Source organism: Microchirus variegatus (genome assembly GCF_963457635.1).
Source record: "Microchirus variegatus genome assembly, chromosome: 7".
In the NCBI taxonomy this organism is placed as follows: Eukaryota; Metazoa; Chordata; class Actinopteri; order Pleuronectiformes; family Soleidae; genus Microchirus; species Microchirus variegatus.
In genome coordinates, this window is record NC_139808.1 from 3,867,298 (window position 1) to 3,885,342 (window position 18,045).

Consider the following 18,045-nt stretch of genomic DNA (forward strand, 5'->3'; position numbering starts at 1 on the left):
ACGTAGAGGAAATAATCAATTTGTGTGAATGTGTGTGTGTGTGTGTGTGTGTGTGTGTGTGTGTGTGTGTGGGGGGGGGGGGAACGACTAAACTAAACTTAGGTACCCTGCTGTTTTACCCTATTCGTATTGAGTTGATCCCTGTATCCGTTTGTTTGCCGTGTCTGAGTGAATTAAACTGGTGCAAGACGACATAATGAAGAAGAAAAAAAAAGATAAACGAGCGTTTAGTTTAGTTTGTTAGTTTGTGGATTTCCTGTGTCTTAATATTTCCATCTGCAGGGAAGAGGAGATGATGTTTGAGATTTCAAGGCCATGTAACCCTAACCCTTTTTTTGGGGGCAAAATATATAGATTTTCTTTAGTTAGAGAGGACTGATAATTCTGTCAGAGATGTGAAGCTACAGCCAACATAAAACTACATAAAAACCTGCTTTGTTCTTGCCTCACGATCATTTTCCAGTCCAGTATCAGGCCCAGGATCAGCATCATTTGTCACCATTCATGAGATGAAAGTGTTATTAAAACAGTATTGAATAGTTAGTTATATAAATGCATGTACAGTATGAACACAGGGGTTTTTTTTAATGTTAAATCAATAGTTGATTATAACCAGAGGAGGTGTTTTTCACTGGGTTATTAAAAATGTGATGAAGAAAATGATTCTTGAAAGGATATTAAATGTTAGAATGAGGGCGAGTCAAGTCACATTATTCACTGTCAAAGGTTAGAATGAATATTTCATATCACTGTTGGCTGTAGTTTACACAGAAAACTTCTAACTCTGGGCAAAGATGCAGATTTCCTCCCCAAAAAATATAAAAACCCCAGCTTCTCCTTTTAAATATCGCTGAGTTATTCCACACTGTCCTGCAAATAAAAAACAACCTTTTTGTGCTGTTTTGAAAAGGTTAACGCACACATTAGAATTAACTCTCCATGTTTTCAGACAGGAAGTGGTCCTGGTTTCATCATACGTGCTCTTATTGTGAAGGACTGAAAGCACGGGGGTGGATGACGATAATGATAGAGCTTATTTTACAGAAGGTTTATGGGTTATACAGAGAATCAATTTTTTATGTTTTCCGCCTTTAATGCAGTAGAGGTCAATAAAAGAAGACGTTTTTATTTTTGTTCATCATGCTGCATTTTTTCCTATCCGTGTCGTACTGACTTTAAAGACAAAGAAGCAATTCCTCGTTGTGTTGTGTATGAGGGGGAAAACGTGGTGAGCGCCTGGTTATCTCCTGTACATAGTTTGACCTTTGTATGTATATATATATATATATTTCTGGTTGTGATCACCTTTGCCTTTTCTCTCTCTCTTTTATTTTTTAATTTGATTTCCTTTGGCAGGCGTTGCTATCTGCACTGTGCTTGTATCTGAACGTTAGACAGGATGTACAGCTTCAATGACAAATGAAATACTGATAAAATAAGAATGATAAGCAAGCGTTTGTGCGTCTCTTTATTGGCATTTATGTGTTAAAAATGTACTTGTTTTTTGGGGATGTTTGAAGTCGAGATTTGGTAGATTATATATTTAACTGTTAAATATAAATATGAAGCAACTTATACACAAAATCATATCATATGCAAAAAAACAAACAAAGGTGCTTTACTGTGATATGAACACCTGACGTTAAAGCACCATTAGACTCAGGGATAGTACTTCATTTTGTAAAGACTAACTTCATTGTAATGACAAGTCTAATAATAATATCAAATGTCAAATCCAGCAATATCATTAATTTTCTTACAAAATTAGAGGTTATTTTATATATGTACAGTAACAGGACCCATAAAAAAAGGTATTTTAAGGACATAACGTTGAACAAAAGAGGAGTGAACGCAAATCCTGATGCTGCGCTCTGATGATGTGACTTATCCTGAAGACAAAAGCTGCTTTAATGGGGGGTTTTTTTTTCTGTCAACGCTGAGAAAAAGCAGCGACAGCACCACAGTCCAAAACATGGAGGTTCAGTTCTCATCCGTGAGTCTATTTCCATGAAACGTCTCCAAATACAACTTGAGCTTTTCACTCACTGAGTCTTTGAGTCTGGACGGAGGAGGAGGTTGGAGCTGCTATAAGGAGTTGTGTTGCTGAGAGTCTCCTCTGCTGCTCCCAGAGGTGAGACGTGGAGGTCCACCTGAAGACACACACACACACACACACACACACACACACACACACACAGTCATGTTCGATCAGGAGGAGGAAAAAAAAGAGACGGCACCACAGAGAAAGTGCAGCGACGGCAGTTCTGCCTCCAAACACAGACAGACAGTATCTGGACACCGTCAGCACTTCAGCCTCTTATTCACTTTTATTTCACAGAGTCAGCGACAATGGCGACTCCAGAGTCAGCAGAGCGCGTCACCTGACATCCGTGAGGATAATATGATGAAGTGAAGGAGACTCGTCTTTTGTGTTTGTGTGTTGGTCGTGACCGTACCTTCCTGACAGGAGAGGCCGATCCAGCTGTGCGTGCAGCTGCAGCGGCCGCTGCGTCGATCGCATTGTGCTCCGTTCTGACAGTCGCACGTCTCTGCGCAGTCAGGACCGAAACGATTCCTTCCACAGTCTGATAATAAAACACAAAAGAGCAGAAGAGGACTTTGTTCATCCTGTTCGTGGTGAAACACTGACATACAGTTGCCAGTTTATTAGGCACACCTACCTTAGTGTTTTTATCCTGTCCTTGTTTACATAAATGAGCAATTATAATGCAAAACAACATTTTACTATAAGACTCAAACTAAACTGCATTAAGCAATTAATTGTACTATGAAAATAGATTTTTTTTCAGTATTTTTTCAGATATTTTTTTCTAAATTTTGGGGAAAAAAAATTACGATAGATATTTGGGAAAAAAAATCTACGAAAGATTTTTGGGGAAAAAAAATTACGAAAGATTTTTGGGAAAAAAAATTTACGAACAATTTTTGGGAAAAAAAATTTACGAAAGATTTTTGGGAAAAAAATTTTACAAAAGATTTTTGGAAAAAAATTTATGAACGATTTTTGAAAAAAAAAATTTTACAAAGATTTTTGGGGAAAAACATTTACGAAAGATTTTTGGAAAAAAAACATTTACAAAGATTTTTGGGGGAAAACATTTACGAAAGATTTTTGGAAAAAAAACATTTACAAAGATTTTTGGGGAAAAACATTTCCAAAGATTTTTGGGGAAAAACATTTCCAAAGATTTTTGGGGAAAAACATTTACGAAAGATCTTTGGAAAAAAAAATTGACAAAAGATTTTGGGAAAAAAAAATTACGATAGATTTTTGGGAAAAAAAATCTACGAAAGATTTTTGGGGAAAAAAATTTACAAAAGATTTTTGGGAAAAAAAATTTAAAAAAGATTTTTGGAAAAAAATTTATGAACGATTTTTGAAAAAAAAAAATTTACAAAGATTTTTTGGGAAAAACATTTACGAAAGATTTTTGGAAAAAAAACATTTACAAAGATTTTTGGGGAAAAACATTTACGAAAGATTTTTGGAAAAAAAACATTTACAAAGATTTTTGGGGAAAAACATTTCCAAAGATTTTTGGAAAAAAAACATTTACAAAGATTTTTGGGGAAAAACATTTACGAAAGATTTTTGGAAAAAAAACATTTACAAAGATTTTTGGGGAAAAACATTTCCAAAGATTTTTGGGGAAAAACATTTCCAAAGATTTTTGGGGAAAAACATTTACGAAAGATCTTTGGAAAAAAAAATTGACAAAAGATTTTGGGAAAAAAAAATTACGATAGATTTTTGGGAAAAAAAATCTACGAAAGATTTTTGGGGAAAAAAATTTACAAAAGATTTTTGGAAAAAAAAATTACGATAGATTTTGGGGGAAAAAAAATTACGAACGATTTTTGAAAAAAAAAAATTTCCAAAGATTTTTGGAAAAAAACATTTACGAAAGATTTTTGGAAAAAAAAATTGACAAAAGATTTTGGGAAAAAAAAATTAAGATAGATTTTTGGGAAAAACAATTTACGAAAGATTTTTGGGAAAAAAAATTTACGAAAGATTTTTGGGAAAAAAAAATTACGATAGATTTTGGGGGAAAAACATTTACGAAAGATTTTTGGAAAAAAAACATTTCCAAAGATTTTTGGGGAAAAACATTTCCAAAGATTTTTGGGGAAAAACATTTCCAAAGATTATTGGGGAAAAACATTTACGAAAGATTTTTGGGGAAAAAAATTTACAAAAGATTTTTGGAAAAAAAAATTACGATAGATTTTGGGGGAAAAACATTTACGAAAGATTTTTGGAAAAAAAACATTTACGAAAGATTTTTGGGGAAAAACATTTCCAAAGATTTTTGGGGAAAAACATTTCCAAAGATTTTTGGGGAAAAACATTTCCAAAGATTATTGGGGAAAAAAATTTACAAAAGATTTTTGGAAAAAAAAATTACGATAGATTTTGGGGGAAAAAAATTTACGAACGATTTTTGAAAAAAAAAAATTTCCAAAGATTTTTGGGAAAAAACATTTACGAAAGATTTTTGGAAAAAAAAATTGACAAAAGATTTTGGGAAAAAAAAATTAAGATAGATTTTTGGGAAAAAAAATTTACGAAAGATTTTTGAAAAAAAAAATTTCCAAAGATTTTTGGGGAAAAACATTTACGAAAGATTTTTGGGAAAAAAAATTTACGAAAGATTTTTGGGAAAAAAAATTGACGAAAGATTTTTGAAAAAAAAAATTTCCAAAGATTTTTGGGGAAAAACATTTACGAAAGATTTTTGGAAAAAAAATTTACGAAAGATTTTTGGGAAAAAAAATTTACGAAAGATTTTTGAAAAAAAAAATTTCCAAAGATTTTTGGGGAAAAACATTTACGAAAGATTTTTGGAAAAAAAATTTACGAAAGATTTTTGGGAAAAAAAATTTACGAAAGATTTTTGAAAAAAAAATTTACGAAAGATTTTTGAAAAAAAAAATTTCCAAAGATTTTTGGGGAAAAACATTTACGAAAGATTTTTGGAAAAAAAATGTACAAAAGATTTTTGGCAAAAAAAATTACGAAATATTTTTGGAAAAAAATTGTACGAAAGATTTTTGGGAAAAAACATTTATGAAATATTTTTGGAAAAAAAAATTTACAAAAGATTTTTGGGAAAAAAAATTACGATAGATTTTGGGGAAAAAAAATTTACGAAAGATTTTCGGAAATAAAAATTTACGAAAGATTTTTGGAAATCTTTCCTGTTTTGATATTGATTAATAACTTCAAAGACGTTCTGCTATTACTAAAAATAAAAATAAAAATAATTATTTAATTTAAATTGGCAGTTAGCTACAGTAGATAAAAGTGACTGAGTGATTACCGATGTCACATCTAACTCCAGTCTTCCCTGAGGAGCAGAGGCATCTTCCCGTCACAGGGTCACACGGTGAGCCGTCCTCACAGTCGCACGTCTTGGCACATCCCTGACCGAAGGTTCCCTGTTCACACACTGAGATACAGTCCAACAAAGCACAGTGATTTTTCTGTGGGAATGGCTCATTCAGACACAGACTGTGTTTCTGTGACTGAAAATCAGCAGCAATGTGTGTGTGTGAGACCAACCTCTGTGACAGTGAGCTCCGTAACGTCCTGGAGGACAGAGACAGTGTCCGGTCACTGGGTGACAGGACGCTCCGTACATACACTCACACTGCAGCTGACACAGTGGACCGTGGAGACCAGGAGGACACTCTGAAGACAAGAGAACCATGGGACAAGAGCATTTTTATTAATTAGGGTTTTATGTCTGAAAGGGGTTCAGGGAATGTGCATAAAAAAATAGAAGCGGGAGGGACTTCAGCTTTCATTAGGTGACTTTTTGTCGTGTTTCATGTGCATGAACGGAAGTTGGTACACATGCGGTCCAAAAAGTCAATGACAACTTTGCCGTAAGTCCAACAGGAAGGCAGCCATCTTGGGCTGAACGGCCGTTTTTGGCAAATTTGCACAAATGCTACTAAATCTATCTAGTTTTTGTTTTAATCATATTTCTTATTTTCTGACCCTTTGAATGTGTGTTTTGCCATTTCGTTTGTTTATCTGTGTGGATCCATAATTAATTTTTAAGGGTGAAGACTGGGCTTTGTAGGCTTAAACGTGAGTAATGTAGTTTGTAAAATTGTCACTATATTAGGTCATAAAATTACAGCTATATGCATTTGAAATTAAGGAAAGATGTCTAATTGAAATACTGGCTTTAACCACTGCTGCACACCTGCTATATCACAGCTCATGACAAGCTGCAGCTATGGCTCAGAAATGCTAAACAAGGGTCTGCAGTGGAGAAACTTTAAAGTGCAGACGCCTGAAAGCAGAGAGGAAGTTTATGACAAACATGCTGTGGACATTTCCCCCCCGGGACAGGGAAGCCAAACATGACCAAGGAGGCAGAATAACATGATATAACTTAGCATAATACAGTATAATGTGGTTAAAGGACAGCGTGTATCCATGATGTTGCATCACTGCCATCTTCTGGAAACAGAAAACTCCTTTATCCTTGGAAGTGATTTCAGTTCTCACCGTGTTCACACAGATGTCCGTAGAAACCTGGACCACATCGGCACGTTCCCCCCACTCTGTCACAAGTGCCGTTATTCTGACAGTTGCATCTCATCTGGCAGTTGGCACCGAATCTGCCCACGGGACATTCTAAACAAACAAAGTCAAATTCAGGATCATATTCTGCAGTGATGAGCTCCAAGGAAATGCCACAGGACACAGTGTTGACTGTGCTGTGCTGTTACCTCTGTCACAGTGAGCGCCCGTCCAGCCCAGACCACAGCTGCAGTTGCCAGTTACTGAATCACACAGGCCTCCATTTTTGCAGCGACAACGATGAACACAGTTTGGCCCGAACCAGCCTGGAGGGCAGCCTGAGGACACACACACACACACACACACACACACAGTTAATCAGTAATACTGTACAGTTATTCATGCAGTACAGTCAGAAAAAACAACTGACACGCATAATGATAACACTAATTATTCTTTTATATATACTAGCGCTGTCTTTTTTCTTGAGAATTCTGATACTTTTTTTCAAGAAAAAAAATTCCTGAAGTTTTCTCTGAGAATTAAGACTTTTTTCTAAAACTGCATTAAGCAATTAATTGTACTATGAAAATAGATTTTTTTCAGTATTTTTTCAGATATTTTAATCTGAAAGTTTTCTCAGATAATTATACATTTCAGAAGATTTTTGGAAAAAACATTTTACCAAAGATTTTTGTAAAAAACATTTTATGAAAAAAAAATTTACCAAAGATTTTTGGAAAAAATTTTTTACCAAAGATTTTTGAAAAAAAAATTTTCCCCAGAAAAAATGTTAGAAAATAATTTCGGAATATTTATTTGGAAAATGTTTTGAATTAATTTTTTGCGGATAATTTTTTTCAGATAATTTATTCTGAAAATTTTCTCTGACAATTATGACTTTGCTCAGAGAATTTTTTCAGAGAAGTATGACTTTTTAATCTGGCTAATTAATTGCGATTTAAATATTTTAATCATTTGACAGCACTTGTTTATACTAACAACAAAAAAGTAAAGGATTAGTTAATAAAGATCAATGAGCTTCGAAAAAAAAACCAAGACTTTAGTGAAAGAAACAGGGTTAACATGAGGTGGTGGCGATACCTGTCGCCTACTAACTGTGTCAAGATCTTGTTCTATTCATTTAAAGGGCCAATTCGCCCAAAGAATACACCGTTTTTTGTTACTATTAGCCCTTTTCCACTACGGTCCGAGCTCGCCTTGACTCGCCTCAACAGTCGTAGTGAACGTGTGAAAATATGTGAGAAATGTTGAGATTATCATCCTCGTCTCAGTGACAGACTCACCTGTTTCACACTCGTCTCCTCTCGTGTCAGGGAGGCACTCGCACTCTCCAGTAACCGGGTCACTCTGGGCTGTTTCTCCACACACGACCACCCGGGCACAGTTAACTCCGTAGCGCTGGGCTGGACATGCTGTCAACGCACACACACACACACACACACACACACACACACACTTGTCACCCCTTTACTGAAACACTGGTTTATCTCTTTTATTTATTCACCGACGTCCTCACGGCCTCCGCTGGACTCACTGATGTTGCAGCGTGCTCCTATAAATCCTGCCGGACATTCACAGGCTCCGGTCGACGGGACGCACTTCCCTCCGTTTTCACACTCGCACTCTCGCTCACAGTTGGGTCCGTAGCGACGATCGACGCAAGCTAAACGCGGACGACAAAGGTGGTTTCGTTGGTTTTGAGTCAGTTTTTGGCCCAAATGTTTGCGTGTGTGTGTCTGATGACCGAAGCCTTTCTACTGTAACCTTGTTCACATTTGGGACCCTGGAAACCTGGGGCGCAGTAACACAATCCCGACACAGGGTGGCAGAGTTGGTTCGTCTCTGAGCACTGGCAGACATGGTTACAGTTGTGCCCAAAGGTTCCTGGAAGACAAGCTGACAGACACACAGATGCAGTTGGTGTTAGAGACGTGTATATTTACATGACTGTGTTTTCATCAAAGCATTAACATGAACAGAAATTTGGATTTTGCATAAAGAGTCGTGCACGTGTGCGTCCCGTGGAGCTCACTGTGTTCACAGCCGTTGCCGGTGAATCCAGGAGGACAGCCACACTCTCCAGTAACATGGTGACAGGACGTGCCCGCGGCACAGCTGCAGAGCTGCACACACTTTGCACCGTACGTACCAGGCAAACACGCTGAGGGAAGAAAAAGATGTTTTAAAAATAAACAGTGTCAGATGTCGAAGCATCACTGTGTCACATTCGTCTTTTTACCGTTATATCACACGTCTCTTGATATTACTGAGCCTGTTTGTGTCTGTGTGTGAAGTCTCACAGTGTTTATATCCACTCACCAAACGTCAGAAATTCAGGTGCATTTATTACAAATCACCCCTGAAAATCACTTTGAAGGGGTGATCTTTTTAGATAATTTACGTTAATTATCATGTCTCCGTCTAACTTTGGTGAGTTTTCCTCAGAGCTGCTGTTGTGTTGTGTCATGATGACCCCCTGCTGTGAATACATGTGAATGGCGTTGGTCTAATACGATGCATTCAGTTTTACCGTCATAATAAAAAGTCATATATTCATAAAGTTGTTTATTCTAGCTTTAAGGTAAGAACAAATCAAGTCTAATGAATGAAAAGTGAAAATATTCCCTGTAATTCTTCCCACATGTGTTTACTGAGCACTGAGGAAAACATTTTGATTCTAACCCTTTGGATTATTTTGTTGACCTTGTAGGGACATTGTTGTCAGGTCCTCACAAATTTAAAGGGCTATTCTAAAGGTTAAGACTTGGTTTTAAGGTTAGAATCTGGTTCAGGTCAAAGGTTAAAGGTTTAGGCATTTAGTTATGACGGTTAACGTTTAGGGAAGGCATTATATTTATGAGTTCTCTACAAGAATGTGTGTGTGCACGCTTGTATTTATTACCTCTTTAGGACCTTCCCTGGCTTAACCTCTGACCTTTTTAGGACCAGTGGTTCTCATGGACACTAAAACATGGTTCTAATGAGGCAGAACCTCATTTTGTTAGGAACTGGTGAAGTTGTTGGGCTCAGATTGTGGTTAGATTAAGAATAAAGATCATGTTTTAACAGGATACAGGGATGAGATGTGGGTGTGATCAGTCACAGGAGGGGCTTCATTCAGTCTTTATTTACATGTGTTATTATTTATGTTACTGAGGAGCCATTTATTTATGTTCTGTTTAAAAGTGGTTCTTGTTTGTTTGTTGTTCTTCTCTATGTGATAAAGTTATTTATTTAAATTATTAAAGTATTAGTAGTATTAGCACTAATTATTAGGGAAGCAGGATAAACATATCATATAAATAAGGGAGAAGACGTGAGATTCAATAAGTCTAGACTTCTTCCCACTCCTTTTTGTATTAGGTTTCATAGATTTTTTGTTGTCGTTTTATCATTTCTTGTTGACTCCAAGTCTTATCCATCCATTTTCCACCACTTTATCCTCCACATGAGGGTTGCGGGGGGGTCACAAATGTCAGAGTTTATGCCAGGAAAGGTCCTAAAGAGGTAATAAATACAAGCTCACACACATTCTTGTACAGAATTCTTTGCGAGGACACTCACAAATATGATGTATTCCCTAAAATGTATCCATTGCAACTAAATGCCAAACCTCAAACCTGATTTCTAACCATAAAACCATTACACCTGATCCTATGAGTCATTCTTTAATTTATCGCACTATTTTCTTATACATCTGTACATTTACATTTACTTTATGTTGATTTCTTTCTCTTTTTTTTGTATCGTATTGCTGCTATGTCAAAACAATTTCCTGTCGGGGATGAATAAAGTATTTCTATTCTATTCTATTCTGAAAACCAAGTCTTAAAGCGGAACTAGACCAGAAGTTCCTATTATCGCTGTTTTTTTGGTGTGTTTCTGCGTCATTACCTTGTTTATGAAGCCCTGACGGTTCGAAACAAACAGTTCAGCCACTGCTGAGAACGCTGTGTTTTATTGTAATCTCGGGGCTCAACGAGATCACTGAAAATCCCGTAATAGTTACGTAAGCAGCGGTTCTCCTGAACAACCGATCGTCCTGCTCCGGGCACTAGTCCTGGCACATCCGGTTGCGTACATTGAACCGCAGAAGAAGAATAACGTCCGTTGTGGACTGTTTCACGAGCGACAGTGTCTTCTGACTCTGGGTCTGACTCCGGTTTAAAGTCATAAAAGGGACTGCGGCGGGGAGTTGTGAAGAAGCTATTTTTAAACACTGTTAAAACAATGTTTTGATAATGAGGAGCAGTGCATCCTCCGTTCCAGAGGGGGGCGCTGCGCTTCTGAGAACAGATGTGCTGAATAGTACTGGCCAATCACAAGACTCTGTCTTCTGGGGGTGAAAGTTCACTCTGAAACATCGCGGCTGAAAAACACTGTCAGAAAAGAGGATTTCTATCGGCTAGTTTACAGCAACTAGGAGGTTTTTGACCATAAAAACAAGTTAATATATGTAAGTAGACCTCCATAACTAACATTTATGTGCAACAGGACCACTCTATGTGACCTTTAACCCTCAGAATAGCTGACATGGGGCGATAGGCGGGGTACACCCTGGACAGTTCATCAGTCCATCAAAGGGACACAATTTGAAAACACAGACTAACTACAGTATGTCCACCAGGTGTAGCAGAAGCTCCACTGGGCCTCGTCTGCGTCTAAAGGGTTCTGTACCTTTGTCGCAGAGTTTTCCTCTCCAGCCCGGCGGACACTGACACTCTCCGGTGACGTGGTGACAGGAAACACCGCGCACACACTGACATCGCTGCTCGCAGCCAGAACCGAACAGGCCCACCGAGCACGCTGGTTGCAAATGAGAGATGATAATTAACAACAAAAACACGACGACGACGACGACACACGGCGCTTCATAGAGTTTCTTTCTGAGAGTCAGTGTCTCACCTTTCTCACAGTGCTCTCCAATCCAGCCGACACTGCAGCTGCACCGTCCGGTCAGTCTGTCGCACTGACCGCCGTTCTCACACTGACACTGCTGCTGACAGTCCGCTCCGAACCGACCCGCTACACACTCTGTATGAAGATACGCAAGCAAACACACACACACACACACGCATGAGAGAGAAAACAGACACATGACTTGATGTGACATGGAAACCTGTCCTTCTTTCTGCTGAGGACTGCATGTTTCTGAGCGACAAGTTGGCACTCAGAGGCAGCAGCAGCCACAGCGTTTGGAGGGTGAAGACATTCCAGAAACAGGATTAGTGGTTTCCTGAGGAGGAGGAGGAGGAGGAGGGGGGGGGGGGGGGGCTAGGCCTGGCCTGGCACGGCACGGCACGGCCCGACAGCGAGAAGGTTGTACCAGACTCAGTGTATGCGATATGGAGCTCAAAGAACAAGCTGGAATGTCATCCTAGGGTCAAAGGAGACTTTAACGCAAACTGTAAAACTCTGGCAGCAAAGACCCGATGATCTCAGGGCAGAGACTGGTGACTGATGAGCAGAACACCAGAGTCAAACAAGCACAGGCTGCTGCTGTTTTAAATATTTACTTCAGTCTTCAGGTTAATGTGATTATTCTGCATTACTGCCCAGACTAAACAACATCATCATCATCGTCGTGGATTTGTTATTATAATAATAATACGAAGTCCTGATGGATTTAAATAAGTCTGGGTTTGTCTGTGTCCATGTGAGTTTGTGACAGGTGGAAATCAAGGTTATTATAGAGAACGAAAAGTAAGGAAATAAAGGAAAAGGAAAATTGAAAAAACATGTTTGTTAACTGGAATAACAACAAAAACTGAACAGTGTGTTTATAAGACTAACTAAAAATGTAGAGAATGTAAATTCATTACATAATGAGCCTTTTGGGTTCATATGAAGTGTATATACAGCTCTGTCGGTGATTTTCAAAGGTTGTTTGAGCAAATACTACAAAAACAATAACAAAAACTCAACTAAAACTAAGCATTTTACAGAAACTACTAGCAAACCCGCTCTAAAAACTCATTAAAACAAACAAATTTTACTAAATAAAAACTAAAACTAATGAAAAATCCCAAACTATTATAACCTTGGTGGTAATATGACCTTCGACTGGGCAATATATCAAGATTAAATCAGAGTAATATCATATAAAAAAAAACATTTATTTTTTACACATCATTGCCTGTTAACATGCTGACTCACACATGCTAATGTTGGTCCCTTTAATCACAATATGATGAGTTGTAAATGTGATTTTATAAAAGATAAAAGATAAATCACATCAAATGTAGACAGAAACTCTAAATTAAAGACACAGTAGGCAGGATTTCTTTTGGCATTATTGATCGATAATAAATCTAAAAAAGAGTTTGAAGACAAAAGAAGAAAAACAAAACAATAAAACATGTCAATAACAGCAGAGAGAGATTCAGAGATGACGAGTTTGTGTCACTATTCCAGTGATGCTACCTTATCATTATTTGGATTATTCCAAACTAATAATATATTTCTTTTACAGTGTTTCTGTGACTTTTTAAATTTTCCTTACGTTAGCATAATCTTAAACGTCGCTCTTTAAACGCCGTCTCCAGTTTAATGATGTTGGTGGACTGTGTAAACACCAGAGACGACGGTGGAAACGAGTCCAGGTCTTTTTTATCGTTCTATTTCTGGTCAACGTCCGACACGTTCAACACGTTCTGCAGATGTTTTCTAGTTTGTTGTCGGTAAATCTATCGCCGAGTCGTGAACTGTTCTGTACATCCAACACCAACCAAGGAAATCTGTTCTCTGTTCCAGAAAAAGTTTGACCGACGTTTGGGTTTGAGAGTCACGATCAAATGACTGCAGGTGATTTTTCTTTTTCACTACATTTCACCATATTCCAGATTAACTGGCCGACTGTAGAGATATTATTTTACAGAGAAAAAAAAGAGTAGAAAATATGGCTCAGCGGCGATAAAACATAAATTTTCCTTTAACCACAGAAACTGTTTTTACTTCTCTCAGTCTACAGCATTTTGTGCATAAATGTATGCATATGTTTTTCATTTATATTTGATAAAGCTGCAATAATATGAGCACAATAATAACTGCAGTTACAGTTATCCTGTGTAATAAGGGAATAATAACCTTTTTAGTTTAGCTTTTAATTTGATTTATATTGATTTATTTTTCCCCTCACTTGTATCTTAGCCTGTTTTACTCTTGGATATTTAATTTACATTTGATCTAATTTATTTATTTACTTATTTATTATTCTCCTTATGAGAAAATAAGGGATTTTATTTAATAATCTTTAACTCTACCCCGGGTGTTTATAGCGTAGTGTATGATGAATTACGTGTGGGTATTTTTATGGTACATATATATATTTTGTACGTTATTAAAGACTTAAGTCTTGTTCCTCGTCTTATCGACCTTGGCGATGTTGGTGTTCTCTGTGTTATTATAAACGATGTCCAAAAGCACAAAAAAGGCGGCTTGAGTTGTAATAAACGAGAACTATAATTTTAATGATGATCTGCAGGTGTTTTTTTGGTGGTAACACACATGGAAACTCTTACTCAGCCTCTTTTTCAGCCTCTCTTCCCCGAGTCTTACCGAGTTCACAGGCTGTACCCGTCCATCCACTGGCACATGTACATTTTCCACTGCTCTTATTACAGGTGGCTCCGTTCTGGCACAAACAGCGCTGTCGACAGTCTGCTCCATAAAAGCCTGCAGGGCATTCTGGGAGAAAAAATGTCAACAGTGGTCAAATCTCTGACATTTTTGTCCACACGTCATATATACACTACCGTTCAAAAGTTTGTTGTCACCTATTACAACTTGTTTGTGTTTTCCACTAAAAGTCACACTTTTATTCATCAAAAGAGTTGCAAAAGGAATAGAAAATATAGTCGAGACATTGACAAGATTAGAAATAATGATTTTTATTCCAAATAATCATTTTGCCCCTTTCGTCAAAGAACCAGCAAAACTGTTTTCAGCTGTGCTAACATCATTGCACAAGGGTTTTCAAGGGTTTTCTAATCATCCAATAGTCTTCTAACACCATTAGCAAACACAATGTACCATTAGAACACTGGAAATGGGCCTCTATACACCTATGTACATATTCCATTAAAAACCAGACGTTTGCAGCTAGAATAGTCGTTTACCACATTAACAATGTATAGAGTGTATTTATGATTCATTGAAAACAAGTGATTTAGTGTATTTATGATCAGGTCATGTTTGTGTAAACTCACCTTCTGAGCACGTGGGTCCGCTCCAGCCTGGTGTGCACACACACTGCCCACTGGCCGGGTGGCAGATGCCGTTGTTACCACAGCTGCAGGTTTGGTTACATCCATCGCCGTAGAAACCTGTCGGGCAAGCTGCCAGCAGGGGGGGGGATAAATAACACCGTTACCTCTTCATGAACTCTGCTGATCAAAAGTGGAAATTCCAGGGTGTGGTGAGTGATGGAGGAGGCCACAGCACGGGGAACATCAGCTCCTTTTTTCTCAGGAGTGTGCGTGACTGAGCCGGCGTTTCCCCAAAATAACTCAAACCAAGCATATGTTCCTGTTCCACTGTGATGATAACGATGATTCAGCATTGAAAAGATGCAGAAATGTCCTCCTGATATGATGCAATCTCAGGCTAAAGTCACACATCATCTCATCACTCACTCAGGTTGCAGAACGGACCGATCCAGCCGGCCGCACAGGAGCAAACTCCACTGACGTGATCGCAGCTCCCGCCGTTGAGACACAAGCATTTCTGCTGACAGTCGAGTCCAAAGAAACCCTGAGGACACGCTGGAAAAACACATGTGGACCAACGGTTAAAAGCATAATAGAGCTAGAGAAGAATCGGGATTGCTGCCCTCTCTGCCTGGTGTCTTTAAATGGTGCGAGTTGACGCGTTCAAACGATGAGTTCAAGTTCCGAATTGAACGTCTGTATGTTTAGAAGGTAGTAGAAAATTTGAGCAAAATGAGGGATTGAAAGTAGTGAATAATAATGAACGACATGATTGCAGAGGAACAAGCACAACTGCACATGACGTCACCTCAGATTAACGCTGGTTCTGCACCGGTGGTTAAACAAATGCTCCATTTTCTTTGCTCTGGTAATAAAATCAAGTATGTAGAATTAAATTGTACTGTAAAAAAATAAATATAAATTAAAGTGTGTTTCTACGGAAGCGTATTGCATTCACTTGAAAAAAAAAAAAAATCCAGTTTTTCTCAGTAATTAATTTTCGGTTTGATTTTTTGAATAATCTTTTTTCTGTTTTTCTCAGTAATATTTTTTACCCCTGTTTTTCTGTCTAATTATTTTCCTGTTTTTCGGAGTAATTTTTTTTCTGTTTTTCGGAGTAATTTTTTTTGGAGTAATTTTTTTTTCTGTTTTTCTTGCAAATTTTTTTCTAGCTTACCTGACAACTGAAATCATGCCCATAAACACGTTCTTCATAAACACCTTACCTGCTACATTGAGCGATAGGCTTACGATAGAAGGATACAGTCCAAAACATAACTAACTAGAGTATCATAGCCTTTGTGTAACTAATTACACGCCTTACCTTAATTGACCCGCTACGGTAGATCATTTATGAGGCATGTATGTGCGGGAAGGAGTCACCATATGTGTATGCATGGATGTATATCCATGGGTGTATGGGAGTCACTTGCAGGTTGGAGGTTCTCGCGAGAGTTCTCGATAATTCAGAAAAAAAATTACTCTGAAAAACAGGGGAAAAAGATTTGCACGAAAAACAGAAAAGAAAATTACTCCGAAAAACAGAAAAAAAATTACTCCGAAAAACAGGAAAATAATTAGACAGAAAAACAGGGGAAAAAAATATTAGTCAGAAAAACAGAAAAAAGATTATTCAAAAAATCAAACCGAAAATTAATTAGTGAGAAAAACAGGATTTTTTTTTTTTTTTCAAGTGAATGCAATACGCTTCCATATGTTTCAATTCCTCTGAATTAGATTTTTTTTTTTTTTTTTTTTTGAAAGTTGAATACTTCAGAAAGTATGAAAAAGTGCTGAATGGACTAAAATATTCATCTCAATTATTCAAAATTTTAATGAAGTATGTGGAACTAATAAGAAGCAGAAAATGTTTGTTTTTGAAGGCATTTTCATTTCAATTTGATGAGGGGGAAAAATGTGCAACAAAAACATTGAATATTTCAATAAGAACAATGAGACAATAAGAAATATTCCAATAATAAAAAAAAAAGAAAAACACATGCAATAATGTCCTATTTGAGCTGAACGTTTTAAAAGAAAGTTAAAGTGAAGTTAAAGTAGATTCATGATGGGAGAGAAGTATCTCTTACGCTTTTCACAGAAGCTTCCAGTCCATCCCATCTGACAGGTACAAGCTCCGCTCACGTGGTCGCACAAAGCGTTGTTGTCACACTGACACCGATGACGACAGCCGAGACCAAACATACCCGCGGGACATTCTGAGGGAAAATTATACACACACATATTTTTAAAAAACATATATATATATATATTTTGGGCCTTTTTGCCTTTAATGATATTATAGTGGAGAGAGACAGGAAACAGGATTAGATTAGGCAGAGAGATGGGGAATGACACGCAGGACAGACCGCTTGGTGCTGGGTCACCTGCAGCGAGGACTACGGCCTCAGCATATGGGGACACTTTGAGTCAATTTAAATTAATTTTTAGTTTGACCTTTAAAGGTCACATAGAGTGGTCCTGTTGCACATAAATGTTAGTTATGGAGGTCTACTTACATATATTAACTTGTTTTTATGGTCAAAAACCTCCTAGTTGCTGTAAACTAGCCGATAGAAATCCTCTTTTCTGACGGTGTTTTTCTGCTGCGAGATTTCAGAGTGAACTTTCACCCCCAGAAGACAGAGTCTTGTGCTTGGCCAGTACTATCCAGCACATCCGTTCTCAGAAGCGCAGCGCCCCCCTCTGGAACGGTGGATGCACTGCTCCTCATTATCAAAACATTGTTTTAACAGTGTTTAAAAATAGCTTCGTCACGACTCCCCGCCGCAGTCCCTTTTATGACTTTGACCCGGAGTCAGACCCAGAGTCAGAAGACACTGTTGCTCGTAAAACACCTCCACAACGGACGTTATTCTTCTTCTGCGGTTCAATGTACGTAACCGGATGTGCCCGGACTAGTGCCCGGAGCAGGACGATCGGTTGTTCAGGAGAACCGCTGCTTACGTAACTATTACGGGATTTTCAGTGATCTCGTTGAGCCCCGAGATTACAATAAAACACAACGTTCTCAGCAATGGCTGAACTTTTTGTTTCGAACCGTCAGGGCTTCATAAACAAGGTAATGACGCAGATACACACCAAAAAAAACAGCGATAATAGGAACTTTCGGTCTAGTTCCGCTTTAAATGACTCAATACCTGATCTGCTCTGAAACGGTGGTAGATTATTTTTTATCAACTAATATAGTAAAATATCAAGAATAAACCAGTCCTTCGTGTGTTATTTCAC

At 37.7% G+C, this 18,045-nt stretch overlaps 1 protein-coding gene across 1 annotated transcript in view; it reads right to left on the minus strand.

Moving 5' to 3' along the window:
* megf6b (multiple EGF-like-domains 6b) overlaps positions 1-18,045 on the minus strand; it is a gene marked incomplete at its 5' end in the record, with an annotated part of 71,271 nt that overhangs the window by 730 nt on the left and 52,496 nt on the right. Inside the window, 16 exons of the mRNA XM_083892599.1 lie at positions 2,047-2,150; positions 2,457-2,585; positions 5,346-5,474; positions 5,588-5,716; positions 6,548-6,676; positions 6,772-6,900; positions 7,870-7,998; positions 8,121-8,249; positions 8,351-8,482; positions 8,619-8,747; positions 11,264-11,392; positions 11,492-11,620; positions 14,144-14,272; positions 14,794-14,922; positions 15,220-15,348; positions 16,884-17,012. Of these exons, the coding sequence (XP_083748725.1) occupies positions 2,086-2,150; positions 2,457-2,585; positions 5,346-5,474; positions 5,588-5,716; positions 6,548-6,676; positions 6,772-6,900; positions 7,870-7,998; positions 8,121-8,249; positions 8,351-8,482; positions 8,619-8,747; positions 11,264-11,392; positions 11,492-11,620; positions 14,144-14,272; positions 14,794-14,922; positions 15,220-15,348; positions 16,884-17,012 (2,003 nt within the window). The 3' untranslated portion in view covers positions 2,047-2,085. The remainder of the gene's footprint in view (positions 1-2,046; positions 2,151-2,456; positions 2,586-5,345; positions 5,475-5,587; positions 5,717-6,547; positions 6,677-6,771; positions 6,901-7,869; positions 7,999-8,120; positions 8,250-8,350; positions 8,483-8,618; positions 8,748-11,263; positions 11,393-11,491; positions 11,621-14,143; positions 14,273-14,793; positions 14,923-15,219; positions 15,349-16,883; positions 17,013-18,045) is intronic.